This window comes from Diospyros lotus, chromosome 12 (genome assembly GCF_014633365.1).
Source record: "Diospyros lotus cultivar Yz01 chromosome 12, ASM1463336v1, whole genome shotgun sequence".
In the NCBI taxonomy this organism is placed as follows: domain Eukaryota; kingdom Viridiplantae; phylum Streptophyta; class Magnoliopsida; order Ericales; family Ebenaceae; genus Diospyros; species Diospyros lotus.
Genome location: NC_068349.1, coordinates 14,882,178 through 14,903,221, shown reverse-complemented (window position 1 = coordinate 14,903,221; position 21,044 = coordinate 14,882,178). Strand labels below are relative to the sequence as shown.

At 35.7% G+C, this 21,044-nt stretch overlaps 2 protein-coding genes across 2 annotated transcripts; both read left to right on the top strand.

Moving 5' to 3' along the window:
* The first annotated feature begins 3,672 nt into the window (after positions 1–3,672).
* LOC127787321 (hydroxymethylglutaryl-CoA synthase-like) lies at positions 3,673–9,420 on the top strand. Its single transcript, XM_052315297.1, has 12 exons — positions 3,673–3,901; positions 4,744–4,850; positions 5,463–5,595; positions 6,031–6,174; positions 6,346–6,504; positions 7,498–7,571; positions 7,669–7,744; positions 7,840–7,895; positions 7,985–8,072; positions 8,290–8,430; positions 8,523–8,672; positions 8,924–9,420. Exons 1-12 carry the CDS (start codon positions 3,830–3,832, stop codon positions 9,125–9,127), a joined length of 1,404 nt encoding a protein of 467 aa, XP_052171257.1. The 5' UTR covers positions 3,673–3,829; the 3' UTR covers positions 9,128–9,420.
* Positions 9,421–15,935: 6,515 nt separating this feature from the next.
* Positions 15,936–20,062, top strand: LOC127787519 (subtilisin-like protease SBT4.10). Its single transcript, XM_052315578.1, has 11 exons — positions 15,936–16,019; positions 16,344–16,432; positions 16,623–16,720; positions 16,850–16,987; positions 17,122–17,221; positions 17,336–17,849; positions 17,938–18,281; positions 18,377–18,488; positions 18,584–18,797; positions 18,944–19,554; positions 19,904–20,062. The coding sequence occupies exons 1-11, from the start codon at positions 15,936–15,938 to the stop codon at positions 20,060–20,062; spliced, it is 2,463 nt and encodes an 820-aa protein (XP_052171538.1).
* The last annotated feature ends 982 nt before the right edge of the window (positions 20,063–21,044 follow it).

Genomic DNA, 21,044 nt, shown 5'->3' with positions numbered 1-21,044 from the left:
GGAGCGTTTGATACGGGAGAAGTTTTTAAATTTCTGAAATTCATAATTCTTGAGAATGTTATTGGAAATATTTGATTCCCAGAATTTATGCAATTCTATGTTTGGCTAGTTTTAAACATTTTCAGAAATGTTCAGTATTTTTTTTTTTGAAAACTTACATTCCTATATTTGGTTTAAATGTAATATTCTTGAAAATTTATGTTCTTTTTTCAAAATTACCCTTATTTAATTTTTTATTTAAAATTGATAAATTCCTTCTATTATATAAAATATTGGGACCCATAATATCTTTAGAAAGTAAAAAAAATGTCATTTTTTTACACATTATGTATATATATATGTATGTGTATATATATATAATATACATAATATATATTTGTATGAATATTTATTTTAATATATATATAATATTTTATAATAAATAATATAAATATATTATAATATATATATATTTATATTTAATATATAATATATAAATATATATACATATATGTATATATAATATATTTAATATAAATATATTACATATATATAATATATAATATGTTTGTATGGGGTTATAAAAGCGTAAAAGAGGTGTTTTAGTGTTTTTCTTTGTTAAAAAAATTCTCAAGTCTATTGGAAATTTGGATTCTCAATCCCCTATGAAAATCTTTTTTTGAAAAAATTACTTAAAAATCATTCTTGAAAATCTTATTTCTTAAGATTATTTTTATAAAAAATTGTATCAAATATGAGAATACAGATTTCCAACCAAACATTCTCAAAAATCTTAAAATTTCTCATGTATCAAACACTCCTTATGTAGAATTAGTTTACCCTTTGATAAAAGACTAGGGTGAACTAGCTAAGGTGGACAAAGGTTTAGAGAGGCATGGTTGGAAATCAAGGTCAATGATGGCTTGATTAAGATGGATCGAAGGCAAGGATGGCTTGAGAAAAGGACGTTTATAGCTTGTAATCTTTGGGCATATTAGGAGCCCTTCACCTCTTAATTTGAAAAGCAATTTCAAATTCAAAAAGCCCATGAATCATGGAAAAGCTTGAAGGTCTATGTGAAATTAATGGCTTTTAGCATGACTAGCTAGTGTCAAATAACTTTTCATCTACCTATCAAAACATGGAAGTTACACACCCTATTATGGAAGAAGGGAAGGTGTAATAGAATTATTTGTTTTATAAACTGTTGCCAGAAAATACTCTAGGTGAATTGGATTTTTTAAAAATTAATAATTTTAATTTTTTTAAAAATTCTTAAATTTGTGATCTTAATATGTGGTGATTGTAATAAGATTGATAATTTGGGTAAATTATTGTTATTTTGGGTTTTCTTAATAATTTTTTTTCTTATTTTCGAAAATACGTCTTTGAAAATAGTAAAATAAATACGTTTTTAATGTTTTAAAAAATTGAAAACTAAAAGCGGGATGAAAACAACATAAATAACGCAACCAATTTTTATTTGGGTTAATTATTGTTGTTGCATAAATACAACGATGAATTATTTTGAATGGAAATATTGTCGTTAAGTCGCTTCAACTTGCAAAAAAGAAACAGTCAGAGGACGCAAAGAGAATTTCGCACAAACATTCCAATGCTTAAATTAGACACTGAAAATAATAAATGTAATATTGAAACCAGTATCAGAGGCGTACATTTTTTAAAATGAGTGTTTGTTTATTTATAGATAAATATGAAATAATTTTAATTAATCTGATATTGAGATTATTATAGAGAACGCTTATCTTGATTTTTTTTAATCTTGTTAGAATTAGGATTATGACATTTTGGAACCCATTAAGATAAAGATTTTTATGCATGATGTTTATCTTAATATTCCGAAATCCTTTTAAAATTAGAATTCTATATGAATAATTACTTACTATTTTCTTGTAATGTTTGAAGAGATTTTTGAATTTTAAAATTATCGAGTTTGCGTGTTTGCATGAAATTCCACATATGAGAAATTTATACCTTTTAGTCCAAAAAACTATTTTAGGCTTTTGAATTTTTAATAGACTTTTGTCCATGACTTAATAATTATAAAAAATAAATATTTTCTATATTTTTAATTATATGTTAAATTTTTAATTTTTTTAATATTAAGTCTAGACTTTTAATTTATATCAAATATGTATTATCAGCAGTTTATTACTTAAATGGACTATTAATTTCTGACATGTTGTTCTCAATTAAGTGACATAATTTAAAAATGATGAATTAATTGAATAAGACATGACATAATTTAAAAATGTGACCAAATTAGATATTTTGATAATATTAATGAAAAATATGATATTAATTCTTGATAATATCAAAATAAGATATTTTGATATATTCTTCAAGACATAGGAGCCTAAATAGCTTATTTAAATTTTAAGAATAACTAATTTAATATAAAACAGTTGATAAAAAAATTCGTTTAATTATTAATTAGCAAAGAAAGACGTAAAGGACTTTTCTTTCAGGCAAACGTTTATCTGAACTTATGGGAAAAGTAAAGTTTTGATGCCAAAAATGGCTCATCCAAAAGACTTACCAATTGGTTAGGATTATGTCTCTGTATTTAGAAAAGAGCGGAGGAGGAGGACATTTTTTAAATTTACAGAGACTTAACCAATCGCTTGTTAACAATAGAGAGGAAAGATAATTAGTGCAATTTCAATAAACTTGTGTTATGTAAAACAATATTAAAATTAACTTTCTTTTCAGCTCATTTATTTGAAATCTTTATTTCTCTCCCTGCACTGCAAATAGCCAACTTTTCGCTGTCAATTTCTTTTTTTTTTTTAATTTGAAAATTACATTAATATAACCTCCAAAACAGGTGGATTTAAATGGGTGGGGCATTTTGAATGTTAAGTCAAAGTTGAGGAAGTCGAAGAAATAAGAGCAATGGGTTGGTGTCGCATCCAAATTTATTTACGTCAAATATTTAGTTTTAAGTGTGCATAGATTGTATCTGTATTTAAATTTATTTAGAGTGTATTAGAAAAGAACGTCACTCGTTTTTTAGAATTAGTTAGGTAAAATTCAGATATTCTAAATGAAAAAAAGAAAAGAAAAGAGTGACAGATAGGTAGGTGAGAGTGAATGCGTGCATCAACCAATTTAATAAATTAATTAATAGGTTCTATTAATGGTAATGCCTTGTCATGCTCGAAAACAAAATTGCAGTCGGTGGACGGATGCTTGATTTGATTTGATTTGAGTTTTAACTCTTTTTATCTCCTTTTTGTTTTCATAAACTAAATTAAATAAAAGATTTACAGTCTTATGCTTATAAAAATATTTAATTATCAAATAGAGAGTTAGAAATATTATTATTTTAAATATTTGAAATCTCGATTATATTTTTAATAGTTATATAAATTTGAAATTTTGGAAGGACGTGTTCGAAGGCAACTTTGAAAACATGGTAAAAAGGGGGAAATTGATAAAATGTCTGTGAGGAGAAGAATGTGACAGTCGCCGTCGTTGGAGCATCTCCCATGGTGGATTACGAGGCCTGAATGAATCCAGGATGCTCTTCACTGGACTTCGGTTTGTGGTGGTGGCAGGAGATGTAAATAATGCAGAAATTGGGGGGCAAACTTGTATCTGGGGGTTGTGAATTCACGGTGCCTGCACTGGACTTGGTTCGCGACTTCATTTCCCCTATAAATAACCAACCGAAGGATGTGAGGCTGTCACGCGGCCCGCTCTCACTCTTGTTCTTGCCGATTTTGCAGGACTTTCTCACTTCAATTTTGCATCTCTCCGTCTTGATCTGTTTGTTTGTCGGGAGTTTGAGGGAAATAGAGCGGAGAAAGGCGGGGAGAATCCGGACATGGCTTCGCAGCAGAAAAATGTTGGAATTCTCGCCATGGAAATCTACTTCCCTCCTACTTGTATCCAGCAGGTAAAACGATTCTCATCTGTCCAACATCGCTTTTTGATTCGATCATAAATCCTCTTCCTCTCTCTCCGTGCCTGAGATTTCGAAACACGCACTAGCTCACGAATACATATCAATTGCTTGCTCATTGAGGTCTGCTTTGGGGATTTAGGACAGAAGCTTTTGTGGCTGTTCGCACCGTCCGGTTAAAGTAGCTTTTTCGAAAATTGAAACTATTTCTTTTTTCTCTATTGGGAATAATCAAGTTGAGATGACCTGGAAATACGATTTGGAAGTTTACTATGAGGAAACTATGTTTTGAGACTCCCCTGTAAGGCTCTCTCCATCTTGATTTCCATGTTTTGGTGAGGAAAACCATGAAATGGCCTATTTTCAAATCTTAATCAAATTTAGGACACCAATACATGCATGCATGCGCGTGTATAGTATGTGTTATGTGGTTTTCGCGGCGGTGGCGGTGGCATTTGTTCCTGTTGTTGTATGCCGCCTTGTTTTATTTTCCAGTTGAATATATGGTTTTTTGCATACCATTAATTTGTAGTTTATGGCGTTAGGGATTGGATCCACGTTTGAAGTAAAAAATTTCAGATATTTTTGTTAGCCATGGGCCTTCCGTTAACTGCTGGATCTATTTTCTAGGACCGTGTGTTTATGATACTAAATTCATCCTCAACCTAAACTTCTATTTTCACATCCTTCTGGTGAAAGTGGAGTTCCTATTGCAACTGTTTTCTTCTCTAAATCTTACTGGCCTTTTCTAATTACATACTTCGAAATTATAAACAATGTCGAGGACAGTGCATCATGGATGGAAATTCTGATTTAACTTTGAGTTTTATGTACAGGAAGTTTTGGAGGTCCATGATGAGGTAAGCAAAGGGAAATACACAATTGGACTTGGACAGGATTGTATGGCATTCTGTACAGAAGTAGAAGATGTCATCTCCATGAGGTTAGAAATTTTCATCCGAGCATTGCTGTCCTTGTGGCTTCCAATAAAATGAAATTTTTACTTCATTTTGCTTCAGATATTTCACATGTTCGTGACATAGCCTAAAGTCTCTAACGATCTTTTGATGGAGATATATCTTGACAGACTGTTTTCCCTTCTAACAAATGAAACTAACCTACCCTGTTTAATCTACTTAAATTTATATAAATGTTTGATATGATTTTAAGAAAATTCGTGCTGTACTTTGAGAGTTCAATAGTCCGCAATGATTCATACTTCTGCTTTCTCATCATTCAGATCTTAAAAATCTCTCTTTCTTAATATCTTTTTGGAATTAATAGATTATAACTGACTTTTGTTACATGTTAACATGTGGAGTAATGTAGTTCAGTTTCTAATTTTGTTTTATTGTATTTGTCTAAGATGATAATTTTAGTAGAATCCTGTTTGCTTTCGACACATGAAGGTAGCCTTTTTTCATCTTGCGTTACTTGAACTATTAATTTAGATATATTCACGGTTGGCTTTCTGTATGTATAGGAAGCTCTTTGAATAATTAGAAATATAAATATTTTGATAGTTTGCACATTTTATTAACTCTATGGTTTTCAGTTTGACAGCCGTTACTTCCCTCCTTCAGAAGTATAAAATTGATCCAAAACAAATTGGCCGGCTTGAAGTTGGCAGTGAGACTGTTATAGACAAGAGCAAGTCTATTAAGACTTTCCTGATGCAAGTATTTGAGGTATCAAACCTTCTTGTAATGCTAGTGACTTTATTTTCTTTTGAAATTGTCACCTGTCTCGCTGTTTGAAAAGGTGTGATTAGATTCTTGGGTTGTGACTCTATTGGTTGAGTCTCTATTGATTAAGGGCACTAGATGGTTGCATAAATCAAATTACCAACTAGTTTTACCCATTTGTTTCTTGCTCTAGCAGTAAAACATCTGATTTATAAGGCAGTTATATTTGTTAGGTTCAGTTCTGTGAACTTTTTTCTACACCATTTCACTATTTTATGAGGAGGTCTTTAGGTTGGATGACCATTTCTAAATAGCCTGCCTTCCTTCTTAGGCCATAAATTTTTACTTTGCTAATTTTCTGATGTGCTAGTCAGCTTGTCTCATTTTGATTCTGTTGCCCACATTTATTCTGCTCCACTTTTCATTTGAAACAACCAGGAAAGTGGAAATACTGACATTGAAGGTGTGGACTCAACCAATGCTTGCTATGGAGGAACTGCAGCTCTACTCAACTGTGTCAATTGGGTGGAAAGTAATTCATGGGATGGACGCTATGGACTTGTAGTGTGCACGGATAGTGCGGTATGATCATTTCCTTAAATTTTTAACAATTTTCTCAATTAGAACTTGGATTATCCATAAAAGCTTGCCTGAATTTTGAAGCATAAGAACAATGCAATATGGGACAACCACGACCAAGATTAGCCATTGTTGATCAATTACCTGAGTTGGATATTATTTTTCATTTAACAGGTCTATGCAAAGGGACCAGCTCGACCTACAGGTGGAGCAGCTGCTATTGCCATGCTTATAGGGCCTGATGCTCCTATAGCATTTGAAAGCAAATTCAGGGCAAGTCATATGTCTCATGCCTATGATTTTTACAAGCCCAACCTTGCAAGTGAATATCCGGTAATTCTCATAAATTGACTTTTATCTTGCTTCATAAGGCTTTGGTGTTTTACTGCATTGTTTGTGTACTCAGAAGTCCATGCAGGATAACATGACAGCAGAAATGGAATGTGTAGTATTAGTAGTTGATTTTAACTGTTTTCAATGTTCTGCATGTTGTGCTGAAGATTGTTTTTCATGTTAACTGGAAACTGAAAGAACTTCACGCTGTACTTTTCTGGCCATGTGATGGGATATTTAGTTATTTTGATTTGTTCTTATTTTTTTAGATTTTATCTTTTATTTGTTCTATTAGCATAACTTTAACTAGAGTAATATCTTTTAGGCTTATGATGCAATCAAAGATTGGCTTTTGATTGATGTTGAATTCAAATTGATTCTCTCTCTCTCTCGCCCTCTCTCTCTCTCTCTCACACACACACACCCACCCACCCACCCACCCACACATGCACAAAATTCTGGCTGTTCTGCATCCCCATGTCAAGTGGAGAAATATCTGTGGAATTCTATATGCTCTATATTCTGCTACAAGGAACTTAACCTAGAATAACACACAAAATTATGGACCCTGAATGGGGTCTAGTCTAATCTAATATGTCAATCTGTCTTGCTATCTCTTGTCATTTATATCATTGTGCTTGTTTTACCTAACAATTTTTTCAGTAAAACAGAGGATTCTTTGAAACATTTGCCAGCATAAAACACTATTGGTCATTTTTCTCTTTAAATTTGTCCTAAAGTTTCTGATGTCAAGAGGAGGAAATTCTGCAATACCTTTCTATATTCCCATCCTTTACACTCATGGTTTTCTTCCATGCCTGGTGCTTCTGTAAGATGTTATGTGCACAGAGAAAGAAGTCAGAATTTAAGCATTAAGGAAGTATCAATGGAACTAGAGTTGTGGCTGTTTGTTGTGCAATCTTTATTTATTAATATGTTGAATGTTTCTCGTTTGTCAAGCTTAATTCTCATATGCAACAATTACTTATTTAGGTTGTCGATGGGAAGCTTTCACAGACTTGCTATCTCATGGCTCTTGATTCTTGCTACAAACGTTTCTGCCATAAGTAAGCTGCTTTCAAAATATCAGGAGACATTGTTATAGGTTCAATATCCTTGAATTGATTGTTCGATATGAATGCCTCACTGTTAGTGTATGTATAGGTATGAGAAACTGGAGGGCAAGCAATTTTCAGTTGCTGATGGTGATTATTTTGTGTTTCATTCACCATACAACAAGGTAGTTTATCTAAACCTTCTAAACATAATTTCTCTTTCAAAATGGTAAGACTGATTCCAAAGTAGTAAGGCTGATTTTTACTTGAATTACTGCAGCTTGTTCAGAAAAGTTTTGCACGGTTATTGTTCAATGATTACTTGAGGAATGCAAGGTTCTTTTATCTCTTCATATCTTTAAAGCAAAACGTATTAAGTTGCCAATTCTTCTGCCCATTTGATGTATATTTATTTTTTATTGCAGCTTTATTGATGCTGCTGCTAAAGAAAAGCTAGCTCCATTTTCAACTCTAACTGGGGATGAAAGCTACCAAAGCCGTGATCTTGAGAAGGTCTGTTTCGACTCCCAAACCATATTTATGTTCTCTTGAATCCATTATGCCTAGTGTGTAAAAATTTCCTGACCAATAAGACAAACAAATTGAATCATACAATGCTATGATGCCTAGAGGGTAAATCGAACCAAATGAATGCTTTGCTCTTATCAATTCGTACTACCTCTGATTTGATTATCTAGCTGATGAATACTTAATGCCAATGATATGGCAGGCAACCCAGCAAGCCGCAAAGCCATTGTATGATGTGAAGGTCCAACCAACCACATTGATACCAAAGCAAGTTGGCAACATGTACACTGCATCTCTGTATGCAGCGTTAGCTTCTCTTCTCCACAACAAGCACAACTCATTGGTAAATCACTTAAACTGGTCCTCCAGTTGGGCTTTATTGTGGTGCTTAAAGCATCTTCATTCTAATGTGGTATTTGCTTGTCTTACTTGCAGGCAGGACAGCGAGTGGTGATGTTCTCATATGGTAGCGGTTTAACTGCCACTATATTTTCCTTCCATCTTCGTGATGGTCAACATCCTTTTAGCTTGTCGAACATTGTTTCTGTGATGAATGTTGATAAGAAGTTGAAATCGAGGCACGAGGTATCCTTCTTTCTCCATCTTAGGTTAACTTCATAGCCCAGAAAGTTTGCCAATCTTCAAAACCTAGAATAGTACGACGTTTGGTTAGCTGCAAAGGATCTGGTTCCCATTAAGCTCATATATTTTCTGATAAATGTTTTCCTTTAGTTGGAAGTTAAGATCAAAGATAGAAATGATTGACTAATTAGAATTAATGTAGCTAATCTCACATAGTATAATGAAAACTTAATTTATTGTACTTCCCTGTGCAGTTCCCTCCAGAAAAATTTGTCGAAACAATGAAGTTGATGGAACATAGGTATGGGGCCAAGGACTTTGTGACCAGCAAGGACTGCAGCCTTCTAGCTCCAGGAACCTATTATCTGACGGAAGTTGACTCCATGTACCGGAGGTTTTACGCGAAGAAAGCTGTCGGAGCCATGACCGAGAACAGGTCACTGGCCAACGGTCACTGAAAATAGGCGAAGAAATGTAATGCCAGAAGTTGGCACTCAAGGGTGGGCTTGGCGATATCTTTGAGGCACATAGAGAGAATAACTTTGGCTTCCTTGAGTATGTTCGATGTGTACCAAATAGCTTGTTTTCTTAAACGCTTTGGCTGTTTAATTTATATCATTATATATATGCAATAGAATTCCCCCCTCTTCAATGTTTAAGTACCGATGCAAAGCAAATTAATTGTTAATTGTAATAATCTTATTGTTGTCGAGGTTTAAGTGAAATATAATTCAGGTGCAATTATTCAGTATATTAGACTTTTATTCTGTTTTGTATTCTTTAGTTGTTGCTGTATTAGAATTTCATTTCTTTATGTAGTGAACTGAACGGTGACGTTTTAGCATATTGTATTGTATTAGTTTTTAGGCATATTTAAAGAGCAGCTGAGGCCCCACAGTAGGTCGAGGAAGCATTTATCAAATTACCTTTTCTCTGCTTTCATTTCAAGATGGTATCAGAGCATCAGAGCACCCTAGGGTTTCTTATCGCTTCTGCGTCTGCTTCTATTGGTGTTCTCCATTGATTTTGTCGCCATATGTGTTTCTTCCTCAGTGATGGTGCAAATCTCTTCTTGTTCAGAGATTTGCTGATTTCTTCCGTTCATTAGCGATTCTTTTTGTTCGACAAACCGTGATCGATTTGTTGTTTCTAGTCGCAATTAATCTTGCGATTTTTTTTTGTGTGATTGTTCCTTCTTCGATCTCTTCCTGTTTCGCGTTTCAATTTGTTGCTTACAGATTTCCGATCTATGGCGACAAAAAATTTCTCTTCAACTTCATCGAGGATTAACTCCGCCATCGATGATGGTTCGAGTCCATTTTTTTTACATCATTCGGATAGTCCTGGTCTCTCTTTGGTTTCTTAGCCTTTGACAGGCGATAATTACGTCTCTTGGAGTCGATCGATGATGATTGCCCTATCTGTGAAGAACAAGTTAGGCTTTATAGATGGCGCGATTCAGCGTCCATCAGGTGATGTCTCTCTTTTAAGTGCTTGGATTAGAAATAACAATATGGTTATCTCAGATTCTTAATGCTGTTTCTAAGGAAATCTCGGCTAGCATCATTTCTTTGAATCGGTCCAAGATGTCTAGAATGACTTAAAAGGAGAGATTTCAGCAAGGTAATGGGCCGCGGATCTTTCAATTGAGGCGTGAGTTAATGAACCTTACTCAAGGTTCCCTATCAGTAAGTGCCTACTTCACCAAATTAAAGTCTGTATGGGATGAATTGGAAAATTATAGACCTGTCTATACTTGCAATACCTGTACTTGTGGTGGTGCTAGGGCTCTTACTGATTTTCATCAAGTTGAATATGTTATGTCGTTTCTTATGGGCTTACATGATTCCTTCTCTCAAGTAAGAGGCCAGTTGTTATTGATGGACCCCCTTCCCCCTATAAATAAGGTGTTTGCATTAATCTCACAAGAGGAGAAACAACGGATTGTAATGAAAAATATGGCAGATCCAATTCTGTTTCATGTTAAACATGATCATAATAATGCTAGTCAAGGTAGGTTCCAGAAGAAGGATAAGCCATTGTGCACACATTGTGGGTTACATGGACACACAGTTGAGAAATGCTATAAACTACATGGGTATCCCTCGGGGTATAAAGTGAAATCAAAGAATCCTAATGGACAATATTTCTTGAAATCTACTAATCAGTCCAGTCATAACATTGTAAGTCAGGTCTCTGAGAATACTACAAGTACTCCAGGCGTGGGAGATTTTGTGCAATCTTTGAGTTCTGTTCAGTACCAGCAGCTCTTAGGTATGTTGAATGACCACATTGGTGCATCTAAAGATAGAGCTGAATCTGATGTTCATCAAAATCAAGCATTAGGTATTTGTCTCAGTCTTTCTCTTAATCCTTTAGTTAGCCAATCACAATATTGGATTATAGATTCAGGGGCCACCAGTCATGTCTGTTTTAATAGATCATGTTTTCATGAAATGAGACCTATCAAGGATATATTTGTTACCCTTCCGGATCAATCTCGGTTATTAGTCCCTTATATAGGTACTGTGCGATTAAGTGATCATATAATATTGGAAAACGTTATGTATGTGCCCCAGTTCAAGTTTAACTTGATATCTGTAAGTGCACTGGTCAAAATGGCTAATGTGCGTCTTCATTTCTTCTCTAATTCATGTGACATTAAGGCTGTCCACCTTTCGAAGATGATTGGTAGGGCTAGCCTACATGGGGGATTATATGTGCTTGATGTAACTTTTTTGAATTGTTCTTCTACTTCTCATGCCATTGTGGCTCATATTGTAAGTAAACATACTTGGCATAGTTGGCTTGGCCATGTTTCTTTTCAAAAACTAGATAAACTGAAGAGTTTGTTGAAATATAAAGATGCTGAAAATGTGCCTTGTTCTGTGTGTCCCTTGGCTAAACAAAGAAGACTATCTTTTGTCTCTAATAATAATCTTTCTCAGCATGCTTTTGATCTAATTCATTGTGATACATGGGGACCTTATCATGTGCCTACTCATGCTGGTTACAAGTATTTTCTTACTATTGTTGATGATTGCACCCGCTTCACTTGGGTATTCTTGATGAGACATAAATCAAAAGCTAAGAATATTATTCCAAGATTCTTTTCTATGGTTGAAACTCAATTTAATAAGAAGGTAAAGAAGTTTAGATCAGATAATGCTCCAGAGTTAAGTTTTCATGATTTCTTCAATGAAAGGGGGGTGGTGCATCAATTTTCTTGTGTTGAACGACCTGAACAAAATTCAGTGGTAGAACGTAAGCATCAGCACCTTCTTAGTGTGGCTAGGGCATTGCTTTTCCATTCTAAAGTTTCTATTTAGTTTTGGGGAGAATGCATCCTCACTGTTGCTTTCTTGATAAATAGGACACCAGCCTCTTTATTGGGATATCAATCTCCTTATCAGCTTCTATATCAGTCACATGTCGATTACTCCTATTTTAGAGTGTTTGGTTGTCTTTGTTTTGCCTCCACTCTACATTCTCATCGATCCAAATTTACACCAAGGGCTACTGCTTGTATATTCTTGGGCTATCCTCCTGGGGTCAAAGGTTACAAACTTTATGACATTGCCTCTAAGAAATTTTTTTTCTCTAGGGATGTTGTCTTCCATGAACAGGTTTTTCCTTTCCACTCTCTTGATCCTTCTCCTATCATTGTGGACCCCTTCCCGGATTTGGTTTTACCCCAGCCTGGACATGATGTTCTTTCTCCTCCTTCCTTGGTTTCTGGTTCTTCTATACCTGATTCTGTTTCTTTTGAACCTGCTGTTCGCAAATCTACCAGGGTCACTCGGCCTCCTTCCTATCTTCAGGATTACCATTGTCATTTGCTTACTCAAATTCCTACACCTCCTACTCCTTCTTCCTATCCCTTAGACAATTTTATTTCTTATTCTGCATTGTCTTCTTTTCATCGACAGTATATTCTCAATATCTCCTCTAATTTTGAGCCTCAATTTTATCATCAGGCAGTGCCCTATGCTCATTGGCAGGATGCCATGAATGTAGAGTTGGATGCTATGCATTCTACTCATACTTGGTCTGTTATTCCTTTACCTCCAGACAAACATACCATTGGGTGTAAGTGGGTGTATAAGATCAAGTATAAATTTGATGGTTCCATAGAACGGTATAAGGCTCGTTTGGTAGCAAAGGGGTATACTCAACAAGAGGGGTTAGATTTTTTTGATACTTTTTCCCCAGTTGCTAAGTTGGTTACTGTCAAGGTTCTCTTAGCTCTAGCTGCTGTCCACAGTTGGTCCCTTATTTAGCTTGATGTCACTAATGCTTTTCTTCATGGGGGAAGTTTATATGGATCTTCTACTTGGGTATCAGCCTAAGGTAGTTGCTGCTCCTCTAGGGGCAAGACTAGCGTGTAAGTTTCATAAGTCCATTTATGGGTTAAAGCAAGCTTCTAGGCAATGGTTTGCCAAATTTTCTAATGCTCTTATCCAGTATGGTTTTCTCCAATCTAAGTCAGATTATTCCCTTTTTACAATGGGTACTGGTTCTTCTTTTGTTGCATTGCTGGTTTATGTTGACGATATTATCCTTACTGGGTCTGATTCTGTAGCTATTGCCTTCCTTAAGGATTTTCTTAATAGTCAATTTAAACTCAAAGACCTTGGGCGTCTAAAATATTTCATTGGTCTTGAAATTGCTCGGTCCTCTAGAGGTCTTTACTTGTCTCAGCGTCATTATGCCCTCCAGATCCTTGAGGATACAGGTTTTTTTGTCTAGCAAACCTGCTTTGGTTCCAATGATTCCAAATGTTAAACTTACTGCTGCTGATGGTGATTTACTAGAAGATGCTTCAGCATACAGACGACTTATAGGTCGTCTACTTTACCTTACTATCTCACGTCCTGACATTACTTACACTGTTCACAAGCTAAGCCAATATGTCTCACAACCCCGTAAGCCACATCTTGATGCTGTTCATCATTTGTTGAGGTATATAAAATCTTCCCCTGGACAAGGTTTGTTCTTCTCTACTTCATCTTCTTTGCAAATCAGGGCGTTCTCTGATGCTGATTGGGGTTCTTGCTTAGATACTCGGCGCTCAGTTACAGGTTTTTGTATCTTTCTTGGTGATTCATTGATTTCGTGGCGAGCTAAGAAGCAAACAACAGTTTCCCGGTCTTCTGTTGAGGCTGAATACCGAGCACTCGCTGCTACAACCAGTGAGATCGTTTGGTTGTATCAGCTTCTTGCTGATTTTCAGGTTTCTTCTCTCACTCCTGCTCTTTTATTTTGTGATAACCAGGCTGTTGTTCACATTGCTTCGAACCCGGTCTTCCATGAGCGGACAAAACACATCGAGTTGGACTGCCATTTTGTTCGGGATAAGCTGGCTGCAGGTGTCTTCAAATTGCTGCCCATACGTTCTGCTCATCAATTAGCAGATCTATTCACCAAGCCATTGCCCGCACCTCAATTGTCCCATTTACTGTCCAAGATGGCTGTTATGAATATCCACAGTCCATCTTGAGGGGGCGTATTAGACTTTTATTCTGTTTTGTATTCTTTAGTTGTTGTTGTAATTTTAGTTGCTGTATTAGAATTTCTTTATGTAGTGAATTGAACGGTGACGTTTTAGCATATTGTATTGTATTAGTTTTTAGGCATATTTAAAGAGCAGCTGAGGCCCCATAGTAGGTTGAGGAAGCATTTATGAAATTACCTTTTCTCTGCTTTCATTTCAAGACAGTATATAAACAGAGGCAAGTGCACTTTTTGATCTTCAGAATCTTGCATTACGTTTGGATATAAAGTGAGAAGAGGGAGAGCAAAGGTTTTTGGCCATGGCCCTGCGGCTGCCCCACACCGATGCTTTTAGACAAGGATTGTGATGCTTGGTTGGTCTGGATATTGATTCACGCATGTGTAGTCCAATTTAGTCACAATTATTATTCGTTAGGCAGTCTTAATTAAGATATAGATTAAAAAAAAAAAAGATATAAAAAAATATTTTAGATAAAAGTGATTTTTATTGTTTTTGTTAAATTTATCTAATAATCATTGAAAAAAAATTATATAATTTTTTATCTGAATTTTTTTAGATAATTTTTTTTCCAGATAAATTTATTTTAGTCTTTACATATAAGAAAAAATGACGTATGTGTTTTTTAATGTATTTTAAAAATATTAACAATCAGTTTGATAAAAATTTTGAAATACTTTTCACTTTTATCTTGACTATTCTATATTTTGATATAAAAAGAATTTTAATCTTATCTTGATATAATATTCTTTTGTTTACTTTAATAAATGCTATCTTAGGCAATATCAAGGGACTAAAAGTAAGAATTATTATTCTTTAGTCTAGTTTGGACTAAGACATATACCAGTCTATGGCTTAGAGTGACATAATACTTTTTTAATGTAACAGTGAGATACCTGACCTTTGAAATTTGCACTATTATGTATAGAGGAATACGATTGCATTACATGGGTGATTGAATGTAGAGGTCTGATCATGTAACTTGGACAGTTAAATATGAATATGTGAGTTGATTTTAATGAGAAATTATGTGGGCTTAGGTTTAAATTTCAATTTGGGTTCACTTATTGAAACTTAAAAGACTTTTAAATTAGATTTTTTGAGATTTGAGCCTTGGACTGAAGATTCTACTTAGATATATGAGCTTTGGCCCAAATCCAAGACATCCTAATCCAGTGTCATCAATGGCTTCAATTTTTTTTTTCTTGCTCTCACTTCGAATTACACACTCGCCGCCGGCTTTCCCTTCCGTTGTAATGAACCCTGGCGGAGCCCACAAAACGCGACATAAACAACGCATTCCGAGTTTCGAAATTCCCAACGAAACACTTCCACCAGAATGGGACCCACCAATTCTCACAAAACAAAACAGTAAAATAAAGTAAAACTATTTGCCAAGTCAGCCATAGAGGTTTGAGGAATTTCGGTTATTTAGTTGGCGTTTAAAATTAAGTATCAAATTTCAATTTCATTTAATTCGGAATAAAAATGTAACTAAATATAAAAGTATTTTAATTTTCATAATTCTTTAAATGGTAGATGAAAATGAGGAGAGTGGTCAGTTTGATTTCCTATTATAATTAATCAAAAAAGAAAAAGAACAGGACGGCGTTGGTTGCGCCAATAAGCTCCAAAACCTTGCTGACATTACCAATGCCAATACTGTCTTATAAATACACTTCCATCCATCCCTTCCTTGCATATATAGCCATCTTCAACCGAAGCAAATTAATTAAGCTTCATATTACTCACTAATGGCGAAAGCCCGCCTGCTTTCTTCTCTCTACACATTACTATTTGCAGCCTTTGTCCTAAGTTGCCATGGCCATGAAAGAAAGGTTGTATACATATGCATGCTTTTATTTCCAAATTTCATGTTCCCCTCATTATATATATAGGCCAATTTAGTTAGGATTTTGTATTCATTCTTATGCTGCTAGCTAGTTTGTTGTGCTTGTGGGTTAGTGTTTCTAGCTAGTGGAAAGTGGTAGTTTTAGTATGATTGAGATCTCGAGTTTGAGTCTCGTGAATCTCAAGTTCTTCTTTCAATAGATTCTAAATAATATATAATTTTATATACTGAAAATATGGGAATAGTGGGTTAGCATTATTTAAATGGAAGTAATTAAATTATTAATGTTGTGATTTGCATGTGATATAAGGTTCATGTGGTGTACATGGGAGAGCGGCCTGAAGGAGATGCGCCCCTTGCATCTACGCACCATTCCATGCTGAAAAACGTACTTGGAAGGTTAATACATACATACATACCTTAATTTGCTGCAACTTCTGGTACAATTGCATAAAGATTGATGTTTAAATTCGTTTAATCAGTGCTGCAATTTAGATTTATATGTAAGTGCTGAAGAACAAAAGTTTGCAAAATTGTCGAATGATCGTAAGAGATCGTTTTTTAAGTTTAATGTGTGGATTACATGCAGTGGTTCATCCACCAAAGACTTGTTAGTTTACAGTTATGGAAGGAGTTTCAATGGATTCGCAGCCAGGCTAACTGCTGAAGAAGTTGCCAAGCTTTCAGGTGAAAATTTTAAAAGTCTGGCATCTTAAGATATATAGATTTATCAAATCAATTCATCAAATTAATTACTCATCGTTACATGTTCTTTTACTCTTTAAAACGCTGATTAGAACATATGGGGATTTGCAGAAATGGACGGAGTGGTATCAGTGATGCCGAATCACATACTGAAGTTGCACACAACAAGATCTTGGGACTTTATGGGTTTCGAAGGCAAGCTTGGAAGCTCCAAAGAAGGAGATGTCATCGTTGCACTTTTGGACACTGGTAAATTTAATTTAATTAACCGTAATCATATATATATATATGTATGGAGTATCAGTCAACTTTCCTTGGACTGTTTAAAGCAGAAGCTAGCAGTTTATTTAATTTGTCGTGGTTTTTGTCTGTGAATGGTATAGGAGTCTGGCCCGAATCAGATAGCTTCAGTGACGAAGGCCTGAGCCCGCCACCAGCTAAATGGAAGGGGACTTGCAAAGCCACCAATTTCACCTGCAACAAGTATGTACATGCATTCAACTTTCTTTCTTCCCAAAACCAATCATTTTGAAATGCATCACTTGATAATTAGAGCTTGAATTTTGTTCTTCCTTTTCCATTTTCTGAATCTTAAAGCAAGATCATTGGAGCCCGGTACTACAACAGCGACAACTTCTACGACATCACTGACTTCAGATCGCCAAGAGACTCCATCGGGCATGGAACTCACACTGCATCCACCGCAGCTGGCAGGGAGGTGGCTGATGCCAGCTACCTCGGCCTAGCCAAAGGAGTTGCGAAAGGCGGTGTCCCCGGCGCCAGGATCGCAGTGTACAAAGTTTGTTGGTCTTTCGGGTGTGGCCTTGCAGATATACTTGCAGCATTTGATGATGCAATCGCGGATGGAGTCGACATTATCTCTGTTTCCCTCGGATCAGACTGGCCAGTCGACTACCTGGAAGACCCTATTGCCATCGGGGCTTTCCATGCCATGAAGAACGGAATTCTGACATCCAATTCTGCAGGAAATTCAGGACCCTTTCCGGTATCAGTATCCAACTTCGCGCCATGGACGTTAACAGTTGCCGCCAGCACCATCGACAGGAAGTTTATTGCCCAAGTTGTTCTAGGCAATGGACAAACTTTCACTGTAAGCTCTGGCTAGATATTTTAGAGAAGCTGGCCATATGATGTTTTTCATTTGTCAGCACTGACATAATTTTCTTGCCACTATATAGGGGCTCTCCATTAACAGCTTTGACCTCAATGGAACCACATATCCTTTGATTTGGGGAGGAGATGCTGCAAACTATACCATTGGAGCTGATTATACAGCTTCAGGGCCATGTTTTCCCGAGGCCATGAATTCGTACCAAGTGAAAGGGAAGATCGTTCTTTGTGACGCGTACCCTCAAGGTTTTTTCTCTGATGGAGCCGCCATCCTGCTAGCTAATGGTGTCGGTACCATAATGACAGTGTCTGATCCCATTTACACTGATTTTGCCTTCAATTACCCGCTGCCAGCAACACTAATCAGCGTGGACGACTGGGCGAAAATTTTGGAATACATTAGAGCAACAGAGTAAATTACCATACTCAATCCTAATTAGATAGTCTAAACTCTGTCTTTTCATTCTGTCATCATCGTCTTAATGTTGATCTCATAAACCTTTTCAGCTACCCCTTTGCAACCATTCTACTGGGTGAGACTCCTAAGGATGTTGTAGCACCTGTTGTCGTCTCATTTTCTTCAAGAGGACCTAGTCCTATCACTCCCGACATTCTCAAGGTGACCAAATGATTCGTCAAATTATCAATTTTCTTGCTTTGTTCTTTCTAATCGTGTCTCTAATATTGCATATACCTCGAACTAATGACGTGCAGCCTGATATCACTGCCCCCGGAGTCGACATCCTTGCAGCTTGGTCTCCGGTGGCTCCACCTTCCATCTACTATGATGACAAAAGGAGCGTAGACTACAATATAATCTCTGGCACTTCGATGTCTTGCCCCCATGCCAGTGGCGCTGCTGCCTATGTTAAAGCTGCCCACCCGAACTGGTCTCCAGCCGCCATTAAATCTGCTCTCATGACTACAGGTAAGGAATATGAGAAAGAAGGTTTTTCATTTGTGAAGTTTCTTTTTTGGTAGCAATTGAATTTCTGTAAATTACATTAAGGGATCAATATTAATCTTCTATTACCTTGTTACAACTTTGAAAAAATCTGATCCATGTACGATCAGCTTATGTCATGGACCGAAGGAAGCACAAAGACCTTGAATTTGCATACGGGTCTGGTCACATTAACCCAGCTGCTGCAGTGAATCCCGGGCTAGTCTACGACGCGTCGGTGGAAGATTACATTAACTTCCTCTGCAAGCAGGGCTACAACACAAGAAGTCTAAGACAAATCACTGGGGACAATAGCACTTGCAGCAGCACAATTCTTGGAAGAGCTTGGGACCTTAACTATCCTTCTTTCTCTCTGTATGTTGAAGATGGCGATGAGATCAATGGCGTTTTCCCCAGGACAGTAACCAATGTTGGCTTTCCAAACTCAACTTACACAGCTAGCATTTACATGGCGGCAGCCATCAATGCTACCGTTGAACCCTCTGTTCTTTCTTTCTGTGCTGTCGGAGAGCAAAAGAAATTCACAGTGACTGTAACTGGACCTAAAATTGCCCAGCAGCCAATCATGTCTGGTGCTATAACCTGGAGTGATGGGGTTCATGCTGTGAGAAGCCCAATTGTGGTTTATAACTATCTCCCGGGAGCTCCTTATAACCTTGACAGCGACTCCACGGCTAACAAGAAGGCAACCTTTAGAGGTTCTTCCACATTCCACAAGAAGGTGATAACTAGAAATTAAGAACTAAATCCCACCCATGATTATGATTCTCTGTTCAAGAGTGTTTTCGTTTTTGTTTTCAATTGTTTTGGGCAGTAGAACGAGCTTTTACTGCAGTAATTGAGTGTTATAATTTGTTTCTTTCATATGTACTTGGGGGACTGAGTTATTTGGACGAGAAAAGGTTTCATCCAAGGGAAAAATGTATTGGGAAAGGAGGCAATTCCTCAAAATGTACTGCCTTTATTTATCTTAAAAAAATTGAAGGTAATATTAATCATTGTTGCTTATAGACCGTCTCTCTTGCATTCATTTGTACATTAATTGGATGCACTTGGTGAAATTCATTCAGACTCACACCGACATGGAAAAAGGGAAAGACAAGAGGATTGTGATTTATGGAAGGAAAGGGGAACCTTGGCCGCTGCCAAACCTCACGCATGATATGGAAGCCGCTAACTGGCAGCGCGAAAGAGATGGATGGCAGTCTCCAAGTGAAGAAATTTTTTGATTTTATTTGGAACTCAAATGAGTATACTGACAAAACTTGCTATCCCTTCAGGTTACATCTTTATGATATTTTTGTAATTTTAAAGCTTATTTTAAGCAAAAGTAATGGAGACAATCTGCAGGAGTATTTGTTCATCAATGATCACACTTTTTTATACTTAGCTTTGTTAAGATGTATGAGATATATGGATGAAGAAAACTTTCAACGTTTTCTCATTCCTTCCAGCTTCTTTTTCTGATTCTCTTATTTTGCACTAAAATCAGCCTACAATTGGTATTAGAGCTCTCATGATGTTGGAGGGCATGTGATTGAATAAAGATTAGAAAGCAAGAAAGTCTATGATTTCAGAATCTGAGACCAAGATGGCATCAAGCTACTTTTCAATACCCACACTTACTGTGTTTGCAGGAGAAAACTATACTATTTGGGTTGTGAAAATGAAGACTTAAAAATCTTTGATCTTGGGAAGTGGTGGAGTTAGGGATAGGTCCATATCCTTTTCCAAATAACCCAACAATAGCTTAAATAAAAAAGCATAAGAAGAACGTGCCGAAGATTCAAGGCCCCGGTTACACTCAAGAATTATGGCTTGTGAAATAGCTAAAAAACTTGGAACAAGAGAAAATTAGGGTGGTGTTCTCTTTGTATTTTACTTTTGAGTTTTAAGTTTTGAATTCATTTTGAGTTTTTTGTTTAGAGTGTCTGTTTTGAGATTTTTGAAAACACGTTCTTTTTGTCATTTTAAAAAATTATTTCTTAAAACAGAAAAATAGAAAATGTGTTTGCTTTAAAATTTTAAAAACGGTTTCTTTTTTGTTATTATGATATTTTATTTAATGAATTTGATTCAAAATAAATTGTAAACATTTATTAGTAAATTGTAAATTTGAGTCAAATACTTTAAACTATAAAATAAAATTCAAATAAAATAAAATAAAAAATCAAAATCAAAATCTTAAAAATATCATTAAAAAAATTAATA

Coding starts and splice junctions, on each gene's coding strand:
- LOC127787519 (XM_052315578.1), top strand. CDS start 15,936: ATGGCGAAAGCCCGCCTGCTTTCTTCTCTCTACACATTACTATTTGCA. Junction 16,020..16,343: donor GCCATGGCCATGAAAGAAAG/GTTGTATACATA, acceptor ATGTGATATAAG/GTTCATGTGGTGTACATGGG. Junction 18,798..18,943: donor ATCTGCTCTCATGACTACAG/GTAAGGAATATG, acceptor ATGTACGATCAG/CTTATGTCATGGACCGAAGG.
- LOC127787321 (XM_052315297.1), top strand. CDS start 3,830: ATGGCTTCGCAGCAGAAAAATGTTGGAATTCTCGCCATGGAAATCTAC. Junction 7,572..7,668: donor TACAAACGTTTCTGCCATAA/GTAAGCTGCTTT, acceptor GTGTATGTATAG/GTATGAGAAACTGGAGGGCA. Junction 7,745..7,839: donor TTCATTCACCATACAACAAG/GTAGTTTATCTA, acceptor GAATTACTGCAG/CTTGTTCAGAAAAGTTTTGC.